The sequence below is a fragment of the Phodopus roborovskii genome, unplaced genomic scaffold, assembly GCF_943737965.1.
Source record: "Phodopus roborovskii unplaced genomic scaffold, PHOROB, whole genome shotgun sequence".
NCBI classification, from domain to species: domain Eukaryota; kingdom Metazoa; phylum Chordata; class Mammalia; order Rodentia; family Cricetidae; genus Phodopus; species Phodopus roborovskii.
The window spans coordinates 4,424,158-4,443,615 of NW_026125562.1; the positions used below are offsets into that span (position 1 = coordinate 4,424,158).

The 19,458-nt window shown below is 38.0% G+C and overlaps 1 protein-coding gene across 2 annotated transcripts; it reads right to left on the reverse strand.

Annotated features, from left to right (window-relative positions):
• Positions 1-2,655: 2,655 nt before the first annotated feature.
• On the reverse strand, positions 2,656-19,218 carry Slc16a4 (solute carrier family 16 member 4). 2 transcript variants are annotated; one of them, XM_051177768.1, is made up of 9 exons: positions 18,966-19,218; positions 17,750-17,864; positions 13,139-13,271; positions 12,589-12,732; positions 12,299-12,460; positions 10,102-10,620; positions 8,481-8,692; positions 7,547-7,640; positions 2,656-2,834 (listed from the first exon to the last, which is right to left on the reverse strand). In XM_051177768.1, the coding sequence occupies exons 2-9, from the start codon at positions 17,831-17,833 to the stop codon at positions 2,683-2,685; spliced, it is 1,500 nt and encodes a 499-aa protein (XP_051033725.1). In that variant the 5' UTR covers positions 17,834-17,864; positions 18,966-19,218; the 3' UTR covers positions 2,656-2,682. The 2 variants fall into 2 exon arrangements, with proteins under 2 accessions (XP_051033725.1, XP_051033726.1); XM_051177769.1 differs by lacking the exon at positions 10,102-10,620.
• Between the last annotated feature and the right edge of the window lie 240 nt (positions 19,219-19,458).

The window sequence follows — 19,458 nt, forward strand, 5'->3', positions numbered from 1 at the left end:
ATTAAAGCTATTCACTTGTCGTCTTTTGGTAGCTGCATTGTTCTTACACTGTAGCAGGTACTCTCTGATAATGGTTGTGGTTTTAATTTTAAGGAGCAGATTTATTTTAGTATAGTTTTAGGTCAACTTTGAGCTAAAACAAATTTATACCTGTTTCAGTGAATTTTGTTTTTGTAATTTATTGGTACTTGCCAAGAAGTAAAGGTAATATAAAAGAATGGGGAGGTTTTGTGTTGATTGTTTGAGCTCTGACTTCACTATTTACTGAGTTGTGTTTCTTTGATGTTTTAATACTCATTTGGAAAATGGGCACTACAGATAAAGCTTCTGAAGGCTGTGTGAAGATTATTAGGCTAGGCAGCTGGGTAGTCAATGACTCATGCCTTTAATTCCATCCAGCTGGTGGGTCTCTGAGTTCAAGGATAGCCTGGTCTATAGAAGTCCAGGACAGCCAGGGCTGCACAGAGAAACCTTGTCCTCTCCCCCATCCTAGCCCACCCCCTAAAAAAGATTAGGCGAGAGATGGTGGCACATGCCTGTAGTCTCAGCCCCAGGGAGGTAAGAGGTAGGAAATTAAGTTCAGGGTCATCCGTTACTAGAGTGTTTTAGACTAGCCTGAGCTAAATGAGACCCTGTTACAAAAGACCATATAAATATATATGAAATTAGATACTTTATACAAAAAGTACACAGCTAGCTGGAAACTGTGATGTGTGTCTGTAATTCCAGCTGTTCAGGAGACCAAGGCAAAATTGAGGACTGAATGGGCTTCATAGAGATTTTCAGACCACGGTAGACACTTTTATGAGAACCTGTGTGAAAATTTAAAAAAAAAAAAATACGTACACACTGTGGTGACAGTTATATTATTAGATGTTGACATATACTGATTTTCTTCTGTACCCCTACACCCTATAATTGGGGGGGGGGGCTCATAGGGATCTCTTGAGGAAAGAGGGAAATATTCAGTGAATATTGTGCTTTTCTTAAACTGCGTATGTATTTCGGGTGATATTCCTATGCTATAGATTCTTGGAAAGGAGTCATGTAACCAATTAGTAATTTGTAATTGCTCCTCAAAATGGAAAGGGAAATTTAGAGTGGTTCCTATTGGTTTTATCCTTTGACACAGAAGACAGAAGAAAGGAAAATAGTTACTGTTTATGAAGGATATTTTGCTCAGAAAGTATATTTTCATCTAATCTTCACAGTACAATCTATGAAGTAGGTAAATGGTGATACTATTCATTTTACAGAGGAGGAAATTAGGTTTCAGATGTTGAGCAACTAGGAGATCATATGATAACAAATGACAGAGCTGAGATTTATTAGATTGCTGCTTGTGTGTGAGAGAGACATTTTTATTTTATGTGTATGGATGTTTTGCCTAAATGTATCTGTGCTTGGTTTAAAGCTAGACTGGGAGCTGGGAATGTAGCTTAGTGGTAGTATGCTTGCCTGTGCTGTCAAGGGTTCAGGCTCCAGCTTTGTAGAGGAAGTTAGATGAAATTTCACAAATTGGGAAAGTTGTTCCATTTGAGTATTAAATGAGTCATATTGTAAATGGTAATTAGGAGTGGACCTGGTCAGAGAAGGCAAGCTGCTGGAATTATATAGCAAATGGCAAAAGTTCGCATAAAGACTTATTATTTTGAAAGTATTAGGGTGTGCATCTTGTAACCAAATTTAAGCTTTCAGTTTAGGGTTTTTTTCTTTTGGAGGGGGTCTTCATTAAGAAAACAGAGAAGAGTGAAGGGTGGAATAATAATAGTTGGAATATTCTGAAAGATTTTAAGGAAGGTTGTGTTGCAGAAAATGATTTTTATTTTTGACAGAGTTCATACTGTGTCCCATAGTGGAGTCCAAACTTTTTCTTGCTGTAGTCTTCTGATTGCTGGGACTTCTGGTATATGCCACCTTGTCCTGCTTAGAAAACTCTTTTTTATCCTCTTAAAGATCACCCAAACAGCCAAGAATTCATTATTCACAGGCAGATATTGAGTACAAGAACCATTATTAATTAGCCATAAATGGCACACACCTTTTGATTTAAACATAATTCCTCCTAAAACCACCAACTTCCATATGGAACTTAAAGTTCTGAAGACTCATCTAGATCCTTAATATAAATATTTTAGATAATTAAATGTAGTAAAAAGATAATACTGTTTAGATGGTCAGTAATAGTATTCAAATGATCTTAAAGATTATTAAGTGTTATTTTTGTTGGCAGTTCACTAGAAATTTTGGACAAAATAATCAAGGAGTACTTATAATCAATAAACTTGTTTTGGAGGTTATATACCATTCTTGTCACTAAGTAAGTCTTTATTCAGATTCCAGAGCTCTAGTCAACCAATTACTATATTAAAATAAAGGAAAAAAAATGGTTTACAATTGTCACAGTTTGGTGACATACTAACTATAGCACAAATGAAAGTTTGGATTTATTTATTACAGTACATTCTGACTTTCATTTAATAGGTAAGGTAGCAGATTCAACTGATTGAATTTTTAGCCTGTTTGATTAACAATTTAAGTTGCTATTTTCCTACCAATTGAACATTCCTGGCAGTGCTAGTAAAGCAAGAAGGAATCTTAAAAATTAAATGTCTTACATTCTCAGTTTTTTCTTCTAAGCTTGTTTCCAGTGGCTTGTTTAGATTTTCTTTTGTTAAGCTCTTACTTGATTGTAGTCCTTTGAAGGTCAGACTGTTTGCTTTTCCATCTTTCAGCCAGTGGTACAAAGAAAAGGGAGAGTGAAGAGAGGAGATAGCAGGTGCCAGAGAAGTAAAAAGAACCTGTGTATGTCTGTGTATAATCGTAGATCCATCCTGGAAAGAAGGAGTGATTTCTGTTAGTGAAGTGACTGGAATTAATATGTCTTCTCACCTGTCTTACTCGAAACTGAATCATTTTCATCTGAGTAGAAACTTGCATCATTAAAAAAGTCATTGTGTACTCAGAAACGTGCCTTAGGGTGGAGACTGAAGAAAATTAGCACTTCATTTTATGATACTCTACAAGAAAACTACTGTTTTCTTAGAAGTAAAGTAATCATGAATAACTTTTTTTTTTTTTTTTTTTTTTTTTTGGAGAAAAAGGAGACTGAATCTTCTTTCTTTTACTGAGCTAACATTTGAGTATTTATCATGTTCCTGAAAATATTTTCTACATCAAGATAGTACTGAGAAAAATAAACATGGTCCCTATCCTCATAAAGTTTATAGTTCAGTGGGGAAATAGATATTAGCCATTTAAATTACGTACTTGGGAAGGCTTGGGGGTTATGATATCACATGAGAAGGAACTATTTGATTAATGTGTTAAAGGAATTCTTATGAAATCTAAATTGTGTGTGTGGGCACACACATGTGGATGAAGGCCCTGGTGCATGATAGGGAAGCCCTGTGCCACTGAGCTGCATTCCTAACTCAATGCTCTTTAAAATAAGAATAGAAGAAGCCTTTCAGTCTTGTAATCAATGGTACATACTAGAACTTAGGTAAAACGTCTTAAAAATGTTTGTTTCACTGTGTGATAACAAGTCAATGTTTCATTGTCCATGTAAAAGTCTATACCATAATGGTGGTGGTGGCACACACCTTTAATCCCAGCAGTTAGATCTCTGTAAGTTTGAGGTCAGCCTGCTCTATTGGAGTGAGTTCCAGGACTATAGAGAAACCCTGTCTCAAAAATCCAAAAAGAAAAGTCTGTACTCTGGAAACATCTTAGTGTTATCTGCCTATATGGTTCTGGGTTTGGAGATGATAAACTGATAGAGAGGTGGGAATACTCTTCTTAAGTTCTTTGGTCTTTTTACTCACCCCTACTCATTTGGTATAATTGTTTATTGCCTTTTCTTCATTCTCTAATTTAGCTCTGACTTGGGGGTTTTGGGGTAAGCAAAGTTCTCTGTATGAATAAAAAAGACTACACTGCCTTTGCAAGGGCAGAATGATTATTTCTTCCTCTTAAACCACAATAGAGCTATTTGGAATTTGTTATCAAAGATATTCATCAATCTTAGGAATACTCAGTCAGAGTGAAGCTATGGGGAGTTGGTTTTGAGGGATATTAAACACCCGATAATTTCTTGTGTTAGTGCATTCTTTTTTATTCATACAGAGAACTTTGCTCTGTTTTTTTTTTTATCAGTTGTCTTCCACTTTTCCCCAGTCTTCTACAGTAAACCTATAACAGACCAAAAGATTTTTTCTTTTAATAAATTCTTAGGCCATAGAGAAATTCTCTAGTAATAAGCCTGCATTAAAGGTTAATTTGGTAAATGGTGGAGCAAGGATCAGATAGATGTTTTGTTCAGTATTGTATTTGGACTGATGATAGACTGGAAATAGGGAATGACCTTTCAGTTCATTATTTGTTAAAGGGACCTCCTTGGATGGATGACTACATTTTATCCATTGTCTTTTCCTATACTACACAAAGCTAGAAAAGATAAGCAGTTTGCGTTATTTCTGACTTACAGGGTTGAAATACCTGAGAGGGAAAGGATATATCTATATATCCAGATACATACAGAGATTTTCTTTAGGGATTTTTTTTCCTCTTCTGAAACACAGCCAAGTTATATCTATTTAGATTTAGAACTTTTTCTCAAGCAGGATGTGATGTATATGCCTAATCTCAGCACTTGAAAGGCAGGAGAATCTTGAATTCAAGGTTACCCTGTACTACATAGCAAGTTTTAGGCAGCCTGCACTATAGAGTGAGACACTGTCTTATAAAATTTTTAGTTTTCTTAGAGGGTCTTGAGAGAGCAAAGTTTCTTGTTACCAAGTTGCCGAAAGCTCAAGTTGCATGGTGTTTACTGCTTAAAATCAAAGTGATTTAAAATGTTAGGAAAGTTTTCAAGATGTTTGTGCTTGATTTAAATAATTATATGTATGTACATAAGTTATTTGTTTATTAGGAATGGGGAATAGTGGGAGAAGGAAGAACTATATTCAGTTTTTGTTTTGTTTTTCAAGACAGAGTTTCTCTGTAGCTTTGGAGGCTGCCCTGGTACTTGCTCTGGAAACCAGGCTGGCCTCGAACTCACAGAGATCTGCTGTTCTCTGTGTCCCAAATTCTGAGAGTAAAGGCATGTACTACAACTGCCCAGTTTCAGTTTTATATTTGTAGGTAGCTAATGTGAAATGAAATAGCCTTTTTATTTTGAGCTCATGTCAAATGCCTTGGTTAGGAATTTTATGTGATATGGTTTATGTCTGAATTGTATGTTGGAGAATATGATTATACTTTTCTGCCCAAGTTGTCATCTCTAATACTGATATGTATGTACCTTGTATGTTTTAAGTATAGGTCTGCTAGAAACATGACAAAGTTTCAAATATTAATTCTTACATTTCCCCACGTTTCAAAACTGCCATCTTGGTGCTACGGTGGAATTCTGGAGGCTATCTACCAGCAAAAACTGGCAGGTTTGGATATGACATGACTTAGTTTGCTAACCACCCTCAGTCAGGGAAGAGTGTGATTTGGGCCATATTCTTAAATAAAATTGGATTTGTTACTAGTTACTGGGAAAGGATAGAAAGAATCTGGCTGGCATAGGCAAAGGTAGTGTTCTGTGGAGGAGTACATGTAGGGAGGAGGGTAGGTTTTTGACTTTTTGTTCTTTAAATTATTGTCTTATGTTAAGGAATTGTGTCACTTACATTTCTTATCATATTTATAATCATAAAGGTCTATAAATGATTTTGTTCCCCATGTGTTCTATTTATAGATTTTTTTAATTGTGTATTTTTTAAAGTTACATGGTTTCTATAGGCTTCCTATACTTTTTCTTTCCTAGAATTATTAAAGTGTTGTATTGAACTAACTTTTCTTTTCTTTTTCATTCCCATACAGGAAGGAGAAGTATGTTGTTTATGTATTCACAGTTATCATTTTAAGCAAACATTTTGACTGAGGATTTACTGTTTGCCAGATTCCTACTTAAACATGCCTATACTCTTTTATAGGAATTTCAGCTTTTCATTTGGTAATAGATATGGGTAAGTAAAAATGAGAATCTCTTACAGCTCTGAAGATTACCAATAAACATCTAGAGTTAAAGGTGAACGCAATTGTGTATTTTCCTATACCTCTTAATAATCAAGTACTGTTTTTAGTTTGGTTTTCAAATACTAGTAATTGAACATAGGGCCTCACATGTTAGGCAAGTGGTCACTGAGTGACATCTCCATTACAAAGAATTGACCTAATCTGAAAACCAGCATTGGTAGTGTTTTTTGTTGCTGAAGTCAGAACTTGGGAAGAGATCTAATGGTCTTCATAAAGTCTTGTTCATCATTTCATCGAGGAATGACTTAGAGAAACAAGGGTTACCCTGAAACCTCTCTATTTAAAATCAAATGAGGTTGTCCTTAGTGTCTGGTCATAGTCTCACTTGGGATACTATGAGCAACTTTGAGACAAAAAAATGTATGTGAGCTTTTAGCAGTAGCCTGGTTACTGCCCTTGACTTGTTAGAACATTTATGATTGCCCAGTTCTTAGGATTAGTGAGTACAAGTACTATCAGGAACTCTGTCTTTATCCTCCTTACATATAATTCTAAGTATTCTAAACTTTGTGTAAGAAAGGGCTAGAAGCATTTTTTCTGACCGATTGAAATAAATATATTTTATAATACGTTGGGTTTGTGCATGAAATAAAATTTCACAATAAAGCAAATCTATTTTCTTATTTTCTCTGTTGTAGTCTGTTCTCTTTCATCAATCAATCAGTCCAAGAATGGTGGCACAAGCCTGTAGATCTTGCACTTGGGAGGAAGGATCAAGAGTGCAAAGCTAGCATCCTCTAGGTAATGAATTAAAAGTCAGCCTGGGTTACATGAGACCCTTCCTCAAAAATGAGTAAATATTAAAAAATAAAGTGCAAACTTAACATCACTATAAGTGGATTTTGTTTTTTAGTAATAGGGCACTTTTTCAGTTACGATCTGTAAGTAGGAAAAGTTAGGGTTGGTTCAGTTGGCAGATTATTTGTCTAGCATGGTTTCCTGGAGTTTGATTTCATCCCACCACAGAATAATTGATTTCATACTTGTAATCACAGGTGGGGATAGGAGGATCAGAAAATTCTTAAGGTTCTTGGGGTACATGGGGAATTTGAAGCCTGCTTGTTTCAAAATTAAACCATTAAAAATAGCAAAGTGAATTTTAAGGTAAGTTCCTTTTTGTGGACAATGCAAATACAGTAGCAATCAGATCAAACCTTTGGTCTGTGGGAATCTAGCATTAAATCCTATTCCCTAGGAATAATTTTTTTCTGTGCAAGTAGTCAATTTTTAATTAAATTATCAAGCAGAAAGCATCATTTAGGTTAAGCTGGTTATTTCCAGTAAAGTAAAATAGCACATCTATAGAATTAGCTCTCAGATTTCCTTGTATTGGTAATTAAGGTAGAGGAAAAATGGGAAAATCAAACATAGCATTTAAACCTGATACTATTGCCATAGATACAAGATTCCTATTTTCTTTGTTGAAATTTTCTCGGAGTGTGTCTCAGTTTGTTACCTGCTATTGGTGGTCCAGAAAGGACAGCTATTCCAGCAAAGAAACTGGCATATCCCAAAAACTTGTGTACTCTGGAATTCTTAGATAGATCGACCTGCAATTAGAAGTCAGGGTTAGCTATTTTAAGGATAAACTTCTCTAGTGTCTTGTGTTTGCGAAGGGGTGACAAATCACGTTTGTTTGTTTTTGTCTTAATTTGAATGGTTTGACTCCTGGGATAATTTGGATGACTTTTTGCCCCCAGTTTTAAGAATGAATAAAAGTCAACTAGGGAACAGTGGTTTGCCTAGGCAGAATAGTGTTTTCAGTTTATTAGTGGGGGACATTGGTGTTTGATTTTGGTTGTTTAATCTTTTATGTGTGTTTACCTCCCAAACCTTAATGATTTTCCTTCTCCTTTAGGAAATAGTAGTTTGTAATCTGCACTTAACAGTAATAATGAATCCACCTGTGGCTGACTACCAGCCATGGCTGATTTTAGCCTTAGGACCCTGGAATTTTGCATGTCTCATACCCTGTTCTATAAAACTTTAAAAAACAGGATTTAAGTCAGTTTGCAATAAAAAATGAAGAACCTGTCAAAACAATGTCCTTAAAATACACAGAAGCCACATTTGGTAGAAGACCTATGTGCTTATGTTCTAGCAAGAGCAGGAGACCCCTGGACCTGAAGGAAAGGAGTGAAGAGAAGATAGCTGGAATCTTGCTGATCTGTCTCTGTTCCTCCTTTTCCTGTACTGTGCTGCTAGTCCTCTTAGCTTCTTTTCCTCACATAGTACAATAAATAATGATGGGATATAGCTACCTATAGGATTTCTAAGGTCTCTTCGATAATTTTTTTAATCAGAAAAATACAAAGTTTGATTTCTCTTGGGAAAGCTGTTTCTGATACTTGTATTGAGTGGTTTAAACATTAATGAATGAGTCTACTCACCAGTACTGGGAGTATTAGTGCCAAGTAGCCACCAGCAAAGATGGCAAAAAAGATGGTATAGGCCATAAGGAGTGGGAATGTGGTGGCTAAAGGAGCAAGCAGATTAGTTACACCACACAGGATGAGGTAAAACTTGTGGTATTGATACTTCTTGATCCAGTTTTGATCAGCAATCCATCCAGAAATGAGCTGACTGGCTGTCTCAGTGATACCTGGAACAATAAATACAAAGTCAGGCAATCTATTTGTTTCCTAATCCATTTTGTAAAAATGTTAGCCCATCTTTTCCCAAGTAGTAGAACTCCATCTTGAGGCCAGAATACATGAACAAAAAATGATTTCATGTGGAAATAAGGATATGTTACTTTTCTAAACACATCTAATAACATGAAACTGTCAAGTTGCCATGTGTGTGAAATCTTTTTTTAAAAAGCCATGGGCTAAAGAGGTCTTAACGTTTCTTCAACGGTCCTGAGGATATGAAACTTAGAGGTGTCCTGAGGAATCATATAGTAAAACATGAGAAAAAAGTCACTGAAATCTTACATGAAAAAAGACACTAGAAATTATGTATGTTTGTGAAGCTTTGGAACTTAAGACCTCCAAGGGTTATTATAGTTTGAAAATATGTAAGAAGTCTGAAAATGACACTTGGGACATAGGAATGGTGTAATAACTAAAATTTAAGAACCACAGTTTTTTCCATTCAGCATTCTTACTTTTTATCCTGTTACAGAACATAGCAGTTAATATCAAAAGAAGTTTTCATCAAGAATATCATGAAGCTAGGCAAGGTGGCACATGCCTGGCAAAGCTGAAGGGCTTGGTAGTTTAGAAATCTGTAGAAGTAAAGTTAAGTTGAACTATGAGAATTGCTGGGTTAGAGCAAAACAGATTCAGTCTTAGCCCTTTTCATTTTCAGATTCCTGTCAGATGAGAAAGTATACAGTTTAAGCATTTGCTCTTATAATATTTTACAATTATATAAAATAATAGTTTTTTTAAACTTACATTATAATTTATTTTAAATACAAACCTGTGGCTTAATGACTAATTCAAGAGTCATATTTATCTCAAGTATTTAAAGAATATTCTTAGCATCAAATATTAGTAGAACATGCTAATACAGCTATGTGGGAAAGCAGTGTGTTATGCCTGTCCTATAGATAGGAAAGGAAATCTTACCATAGAGAATACCTTGCCCAAGGTCACTAGCAAGGAAATTCAGAGCAAGAGTCTGACCTAGGAAGTTAAGCTTCAGAATCAATCTTTCCAGTTATTCTATGTTTTCTAGCTGAGATTTCCTTTTTCCCAGAGTAGTTGTTGACACTTAGCACCAGCTTTCTGAAATTAAGTTTCTACCCAAAGAATAATTGGCATCTACTGTGTTAGACACCTGCAAATGAATAAAGTATGTGAGGTCCACTTGAATCTGCAAGATAGCAGTTGACAGATCTGCATGAGGAAATGCAAGGTGTGCTTAGCCTCAGAAAATTTGCTTTCCCTAGCCTTCCCCAGCCCACTCATAGCTGCTCTTGCTTTTTCTCCCTCCTTTCTCTCCTTGCTTTAGTTTTAAAATAAAATTTAATCTAGGTAGGGAGTTTGAAATAGGTTTCCTTACCAGCTACAGACACAAGGTAGGAGGCATCCATTATGTCAATTCCAAGTGTTTTGGCTCTGGCTACTAGATGAAAAGTAGGAATGAAATATGCTAATTGGCTGAGGAGAAAAGACCAGGTAAATATATAGAAGAAAGGATTCTTAAAGAGAGAAATATCTAAAAGATTTTGTTTACAGTTCCATGGAACTGATTTTTTCTGGTAACTTTTGTCATTGCTCATAAGTATCAGTCTGTTCCTGTGAGGCCCATTGCTGAACTCTTCACTTTGATTTTCTAAGACAGTTAAATTTTTAATATGTTGTCCAGATTTCTTCATAGAAGTGCCTTGGATAGAAGACTCTTGTGTCTCATTGCAGTATGATGGTTCTGTCCTGTCTGATACCTCTGGTCCATTTGTAGACAAACTGCTACCTTTGTTTTTAATATCAGACTTGTTCTCTGTTTGGATGTGGATGGGTCTTAAGAGCATGCTGGAAGGCACCAAATTCAATGCAATAGCTCCAAATAATATAAGAGCACCTAAGTAGAAGAGAGAAATGGAGAAGATAAGAATAATTTGTATTCATAGGCTCAGAAGAAGCCAACCTATTTAGTGCAATAATTCTTGAAAATACTACCTTGCCTCCCATATTTACTTAAAAATCTATTTTATTTATGTGTATGTATATGTCTCTCTGTGTGTACATGTGTATGCATATGTGTGACCCACTGAAGCCAGAAGAGAATCAGATCTCCTGGAGCTGAAATTCCAGGAAGTTTGAGGTATCTATTGGTGCTGGGAATGGAATTCTAGTCATCTGGAAGAATAGCAAAATGTCTTTAACTGCTGAGCCATCTCCTTCTCTGCCTCCCAAATTTAACTGAAAACATTTAAATCTATTGATAATGTACATGCTGCAAAAATGGAATACTTTGGAAATAGAAAACCAGGAAGTAGGCTAGGTAGTGGTGGTGCATGCCTTAATCCCAGCACAGAGGCAGGTAGATCTCTGTGAGTTTGAGACCAGCCTGGTCTATAAGAGCTAGTTCTAGGACAGGCTCCAAAGCTACACAGAGAAACTCTGCTTTGAAAGACCGGGGGGGGGGGGGGTTGTGCAAGAAGTTATATAAAAAGGGTATTGTTTTCTAAAGGATAGGGAACAAAATTACAATACATTTTAGCTATTTTAAATATATTGCAATGACTGGATTTTGGTCTAGGAAATACAGAACTAGCTAACATGAATCATGGGGGAAAATTAGAAAAGGGACAGCCTTTCAGCCTATGATATTTTTTAAAGTCCCTTGAAAGAAGACATGCTTTTGATACAGAGTACTTGGGTGCCCTGAACAAAGTTATGACGTGTTTCTGGTGAGAATAAGCTATGTAGGCTTAAAGGTTTGTCAGCTGGAGGTTCCCATTTACCATAAGACTAATGAGCAAGAACAAATCAATAAAACTACTGTAAGAATAGAAATAAACATAAACATTTGAACTAAAGTACTTCGGAAAACTATGAAATGATTTTGTTGAAAATTCCTGGTTGATAGTATAAATAAAAGATTGTCCAATAGGAACATAATCTTTTTACAAATTTTTAGTGAAGCGTTAGAGGAAAGGGAGAAGAGTGTTTTTCTACAGATGTTACTGCAGTGTCTCAAGTTGGATCTCCTGTATTGAATCCCAAAGAGAGTTCTCTAAGTGGGCTGGCAAAGCCTCCAGGTCATGAAAGATCTCTTTAATGTTCTCTAAGGAAGGAGATGTGCTTCCATTAACCAGGAGTGGGTGGCACACACCTTTAATTCCAGCACTTGGGAGGCAGAGGCAGGCGGGTCTCTGAGTTCAAGGCCAGCCTGGTCTACAGAGTTCCAGGACAGCCAGGGCTACATAGAGAAACCCCGTTTTAAGGCCCCCCCCCATATCATCTTTATTTCCCTTCCCATCTTCAGTGCTAGAAATTAAACCCAGAGCCTTGTGCATACTATAGCAATGCCTTCTGCAAGTGTTTGCACTTATGTGGTGTGGTGCCTCCTGCCCATAATACGAACATTACCACCAGGCCGGCCTGGTCTACATAACAAGATCTGGACTCACCAGGGTCCCACAGTGACCTTGGAGCAAGGAAGAGGAATTAGTCTTGAAGCTTCACTTCTAGTCTTCAAAGGGAGGGGTAAGCATTAACCTTTTGGTGTTGATAATTTAGAAACTTTGACTCACCTGTCCAGTCATAAAGATCTATCAGGAATTGTGTAAAGGGTGCCAACAGAAATGTCAGTCCCATTCCAGAACGGGCAATTGCTGTAGAAAGACCCAATCGTTTTTTGAAATATTTGGTAATTACCACAGCAGCTACTTGGTACAAAAAAGCAGACCCTAATCCTAAAAGAAAAACAAATTTGAAATTACTTCTTAGGTGATTAGTTACCAGGCCAGATAATCTGTTTAGAAGCGTTGGCCAGTAGAAAGTTTTCCGGTTTTGTCTTATAGTCCATTTATAGTAGACTCACCAGGTAACAGTCCCATAGTCACACAAAGAAAGGGAATCCCTGTGGCCCAACTGCTGACAAGATAGCCACCGGAAACAAGGAGAGTCCCGAGAATGGAGGTAGTTTTTTCTCCAATTATGTCACAAATAATAGCAGCCAGGGGACCTTAAGAGAAGAAAGAGAAAGTGCTAGGTTAATGTGTTGTGGCATCCCTTAATCCTTACATGTGATTTGAATGGCTGATTAGAGAAAAACAAGATGACTACTTTAAAATATTGTATATTCAAGAAAATAAAATTGTATTGGTACTAGCTAGAGGTCTTTGTTTTGTGCAAAGTTGAGTCACTAATTGCCATATTACCATAGAACCCCAATTTCCTCAACTTAATTACCAAGTTAAGTACAGTTGAAACACTGATGTCTGTTTCAATGTTACATATTGATATTAATTTGTATTAATAAGTGAACTTGAATGTGACAGTACTTCATTCAGCCTTAAAGGAATTACAGTGTTGTCAAGGACCTATGTGGTTGTTCTCCATAGACATCAAGCTTATTACCAGTTTTATACCTGCAGAAAAACGGAGTGATGACATGATGGATCCAATCCAACCAATTTGCTCTGAAGTACCTTCAAACTCTTCTTGAAAGACCACAAAGAAAATTGCAAATGTTTTGGTCATCCCCATCACAAACACATTTACCTAAACCAAAGCATACCAGAGTCCTTGTTAGGTGACAAGTAGGCTAGTGCTGCTGCCAGAGGCTCTATTGTTCCAGTGTTTTAGTACTTAGCCATTTTTCTTGCTGGTGTTTCTGGTTATGTAATTGGGGGGGGGGGTAGGAGAAGCAGATCATTCCTCTTTAAAGTGGTGAGACATAGTCACGAAGGGGTCTGTGAAAAGGATGTGTCACTATTGTTTTATAGGTGAATAGTTGAAGTTTAGAGGGAAAAAATGACAATGATAGTACAGGCACTGATGTTTATATCCTGGTCTGACTTGACTCAATACTCATCACTACTGTATTTCCCTATTGCATAGCATTCCAGGTGCCTTTGTGGGGAGGAGTGCTGTTTCTGTTTGGATACCACCATTCCTCAGCTCCTAAAGAACCATTACCAACACCCACCCTCCTAATCAGCTTTATTTCAGAATAGTATTTCTTACATGGAGGTAGGAGACCAAGAATTGGCAATGCTTTAGAGGCTTCCAAAGTTCAGGAAAGAATCCTAAGCAGTTTTCTCATTTTGATTTGAAATTTTACAAAACAAAACGCAGGACTGGAAAGATGGCTTAGCAGTTAAAAGCACGTGTTAACACTTCCAGAGGACCCAGGTTCAGACTCCAGCACCCACAGTCTGTTATTATTTTCCTCCAAAAAAAAAAAAAAAATCAAACTAGCAAATTGTGTAAATATCAATGTACTAGACCTGTTTCAGTTCAAAATAGAGTGTACTTATGAGCAAGGTTTACTACTGTGTCGTTCTGTAAGACTCCCCTGTGTGTGTGAGCTATGTGGTGATGTCCACACAATACTTACCTGGTTTTTTGTTTGTTTGGTCGGTTGGTTGTTGGTTGGTTTAGACAGTCTATGTAGTCTTGGCTGTCGTGGCACTAGGTTCCAAGTTGACCTTGAACTCACAAAGATCCTCCTGTTTCTGCCTCCCAAATACTGGGATTGATTACATGTGCCACCACTCCTAGCTTGCCTCTGTTCTTAATCATCTGAATTTGGCTGGTTATTGGTCTCCAGTAAGAACTTTTCTTCTTTGTTCAAATTGTTTCTTATTCCTTCTCACTCTAGTGTCTGGGTATGACAGCCACGAAATGGGTGTGACCTGCCCAATAACAGGCTGTGCTGTGTATTCACGAGTATCAGAAAAGGCAAGGCAGAGCTCTTGCTTTACCCAGCTCTCTTTAACTTTAACTTCCTAATTCATTTGTATTTGGATTCAAAAAAGATACAAAAGACCTCTCCCATTGTCTGTATTTTTCCTTGATTCCATGCCTTAGATCAAGGTTGTTGGATGTTACTCCTGCTTCAGTGTCTTCATCAGACTTTGTGATTGTCTCAACTCCATATCAAGCAAAAACCTAGGAATGGTTCACCCCTAACTTCCAACTTAAAAGCACTTTTTTGTTGTTGCTATTGTTTTGGTTTTGGTTTTTCAAGACAGTTTCTTCTCTGTGTAGCCCTGGCTGCCCTTGAACTCTCTCTGAAGGCCTGGCTGCCTCAAACTCAGAGAGATCCAACAGCCTCTGCCTCCTGAGTGCTGGGACTAAATGGTGAAGACAACCACTTGACAAAAGCAGTTGTATTGGACCCGAAATACTAAGTAGGCTGCACAAGCAAGCGAGTGTGTGTGCATGTGTGGTGTGTTCGCACGCATGTTAGATCAGCTGTGACTCATTTTGAAATCAGTGCCAGTTGGTAGGGTCACTTTCTTATTTAATAAGAGCTCATTTCTGTCCCAGGTCCTAGTCCTGACCTTCACAGAAATTTCTTCAAAGTCTGTTGTGTCTACACAACTATAACAATATTCCTCTGAAAACTGAAATTTGATACCTTTGTGCCCACCATCTAAGGGATCTGACCAAGGTGTAAGAGAAAGGTTATCAGAGACTTGCTTGTTGCTAAGTCAGGAGATTGTTGCCATTTCTTTTATGTGACCTCAGCAATGTCCACACACCAGTTTTTCCTTGATACTTTCTAGACAACTACCTACTTCTCTGCTCCCCCCCCATCCTTTCTGAATGATTCCATTCATTCCCACCCCCAGATTTGTCCTATTCCTATTTTCTCTAGTGATTTTTATCCACTTAGCCTTAAAGTTGAAACAGTACATTGGAAACATGGGTTTCTCAACTTCAGGTGCATATAAACTATATAAAGTACATTCTTGGTTATAAATCCTTTGGACTCTGTCCCAGATTAAGCCATTCCAACCCTCAGAGTGTTCCTTCCTATTCCTTCTAATTCTAGTGAACAGTATTCATCACCCACCAAAGTGCTTCTGCTAACAACTCTGGACTCTTCGTATTCCCTGCTGTCTAGGTTCCTCTCCACATCTTAGTCTGCCCTCTCAATATGCTCAGTTCTGTGTTATCATTTATTCCTGGCATCTTCCTCAAATTTAGGGCTTATTATTTTATTCTTTACTGATTGAAGCTTGTCCAGTGGATACCCTGTACAATCTTCACTAGTTCACTGTTGGCCCAACAGCCACATGTAATTCTTAAAATACTTTCCTGGTTAACTTACCTCATTAAAACTGCATAACCTCAAAGTAACCAATATTCTTGGTTAATCTGTTATTTTTCTGAGATTATGTCACTGCTGCCCAGGCAGGCTTTGAACTTATGATCCTTCTACTGACTCCCAAGCGCTGAGATTACAGGTGTGTAACATCACATGTGGCTCTTGCTATGTTTTCTGTAGCCTCTTCCACCTCTGACTTGTCTATCCTCATTTACTTATAAATGTGTCAATTAGTTTATTCATCACCCTCCCTGCAAGCAGTTATTTAATGAGTAGCTGCATGTATGTCTAGTAAGACATACTAAACACCAAGTTATATATAAAGTATGGTTAAGTTACAATGTAACCTCCCTCTGCCTTTGTGGGGAGCTTACAAAGGCAAAAACTTTTTTTCATGTTTTCAGGAGTTTAAATCTTACCAAAAAGCACTCTTGTAATTCACACAGAAAGAAATGCATTGTCCTGTAAGGGTGCACATTACCACTGTGAGCAGTGAGTTAGCTGAATTCATTGTTAAACAGCATATTACCCAAACAAGACACTATTGGCCTGATTATGAGGTACTTTTCCTTAGTAACTAATCAAATAACTTCCCATCCATTGAGAAACATGTAGAGAAGAGTGGGAGAACCAGACTATCCAATAATACCAACCCCGTGCACCGTGATTTGAGAGGAGGCCCAACCAGGCAGGACTCTGAGGCTTAAGGCATCTTTAGTTTCCCTGGTAGTAATGTTTCTATGGAAGGAAAGTGAAATTCTATCCTTTGGTAATGAAGCCAGAATTAAACAAATTGTGCTTTATTAAGTTTTATAATACACAAATCTTAGCTGCCTTCTTTTCTATCATTAGGGAGGACTAATGCATTGTTTTCCTGCCTCCATTTTCATACAGATAACTGTTACTCAACAGGACTTGTACTCGTGTGGGCTGCTTATTGTAAATCTAAGCAGGGGAGGAGTACCAAGAAAAGTGTATTTCTGAGTGTGTTTCAAAGTTAATAGGAGGATCTTGGCCAGTTGAGGCACAGCTGTGATGGGACCCAGCAGTGTTTGGAGTGGGCACACTGATAATACACATCACCACTTTTTCACATAGCATCCTCAACAGTTAAGTCAGCTTAACAACACGTGTCCGATATACAGTGTTTAATTCTATTGTAAGATATGGGGGGGCAGCAGCTGAAATATTCCCAACCCCTATCAGAGGGCTTTCTATTGCTATGATAAAATACTTGGGGAAAAGGGTTTATTTCAGGGCAGGAACTGAAGCAGAAGCTATGGGGCAATAGCACTTACTATCTTATTTTCCTGGCTTGTTCAAGGACCACCTGTCCAGGGGTGGCAGTGAGAGGGGCTCACCTGTAGCAATCATTAATCAAGAAAATTCCCCCACAGACTTGCCTACAGGCCAGTCTGGTGGAAGCAAATTCCTTAGCTGCAGTTTCTTCTTTCCAAGACAAAACCAGTATGGGGACTCTGTCAGAAATACTTGCTGAGTGGCTGACCTTGAACTCTCAGCACTCATTGTACTTCAGCCTACTTGAGGGCTGGAATTGCAAGCATAGTTTCATACCTGGCAGGGCTGAGTACTTTCTAGAAATGCCCCAGTATAGTGAAGAATGCAATGCCCCCAAATCCCAATTGCCATGATGCCAAGGCCAAAATGCCAATCAAGCCTGGAGCAGCCTCTGATTGAGAACACAGGCCGAGGAGAGGACTGGATAAGAATGTTTCTACTTTCTCTCAAGGGGAACAGCTAGGCTTCTGAGTTTCACAGAGGTGGCTTCTGATCTTAGCAGTTTGGGGAAGTCCCTGACTGCTTGTTTAATCAAATCCCATTGTTTCTGAAGTGATTTTGTTAGGCTGCTTCGAGGATTTCTCCAGACAGTTCAGCAGTTTGAAGGGGGAGAGAAACTTACCAGGAAAAAATGTAACACGATCATCCATCCCCATCCTCCATCCAGGGCTTTAGCATAAGGAAAGGTCTTTTCTTCTCTCTTCATGATGCTTCCTTTGGGTTATGTCAGAAAATCACTGTGACAGATCCAAAACAGTCTTCAATAACCAAGGAAGTCATCTAAACTTACATGGGTTTTTGGTTGATTGGTTGGTTATTTTTTAAGACCTGGACATGCTATGTAGCTTTGGCCAACCTAGAATTCATGGCAATCCTGCCTTCTCCTGAAAGCTGGGATTAAAGGTGTACATAGCTAAACTTATAATTTTATTCTGTCATTTTACCTTTTTTTTTTTTTTTTTTCCCTTGAGGCAGGGTTTCTCTGTGTAGCTTTGGAGCCTGCCCTGGAACCAGCTTTATTTTACCTATTTGTTACCCCTTAGTTACATATGAAGTCTGCTTCATGTAAGTAAGAGCTCAATCTTATTCCCCTGATAGGAATGAACACTCCATTTGTGCTCAACCAGCTATAAGCTAATTCTAGAGGAAGCCATATGTTACCTTGCCAGTTCTGGGAAGAGCCCTTGACTCTAAAGAAAAATATATAGGAGGGGACCCTTGGGTTTGCATAGATCCTTTATTGCACTTGGGTATTTTAAAGAACTAGATACACCAACAAAGTGCATTATCTCTTTCTTAACTGGATAATAGATCAGGAAAAGAATCTGGGAGGCCCACTTGGGAAATATGAATGAACTGCAATAGAGTGTACTGTATAGTGGTTAAATTTTGGGTGTGATAGTGGACTTATTCTGCAGGAGACTAGTCTCCACCTTAGGAGAAAGATGCTAGGTATTCAAGATTAGAATGTCATAGTTATTTCAGCATTGAGTAAATAAATACCCATATATTGCGAAAGAGTGAGAAGAAAATGTATGTGTTCTGAGGAATGGGTGTTATCCTGATCTCCATTTGTTAAAGTAGGCTGGTCTCTGTGTGTGTGTGTGTGTGTGTGTGTGTGTGTGTGTGTGTGTGTGTGTGTGTAAAACATGTTAGATGATAAGGCTGAACAGAAAAATTCCAGGGTTGTGTGTGTGTGTGTGTGTGAGAGAGAGAGAGAGAGAGACAGAGAAAGGGGGGGAGGGAGACACGTTAGATGATTAGCCTGGACAGAGATTCCAGTTATCCTAAGGCCCCTGAGAAATCCAACCCAATGCCCAGTTCCATTTTCACCTTACCTTTAAGGATGTGTTCAGCAAATGAATCCTCTCCTCTATAGATAAGGGAATTTTGAAGGAAAAAATAGTTACTTTTATAAAATGTTAGGTTTTTTCTAAGGCATTTCATACCGCTGCTTGGTGAAAACAAGCAGGCATTGTAGTCTAGCAGGGTAGAGTGGTTTAGGCAGTCCTGCCAGTGGACTTTACTTCCTGAGGGAGGAGGAAAGGCTGTAACTTGAGATCAACTCAGGCCAGCCTTCCAGCCAGCCCACAAATTAGGACTTTTTTCTACCTCTGGTCAAAAGCTGTTGGAGTAAACCAAGGAGAAAATCTTCCTAGTGACATCACAAGCCTAGGGGGAGGAGTGGGGAGGAGAAAGAGACTCCAGATTTTTGAAACACTTGACCAAAGTTCTTCAGGAAGTCAGTCTCAAGACTGGTTTATAAGAGAAACAAAATTCTTCCAGAAGCGGGAGGGTGTTTTATTGGGCCACAAATGGCAATGTTGGAGC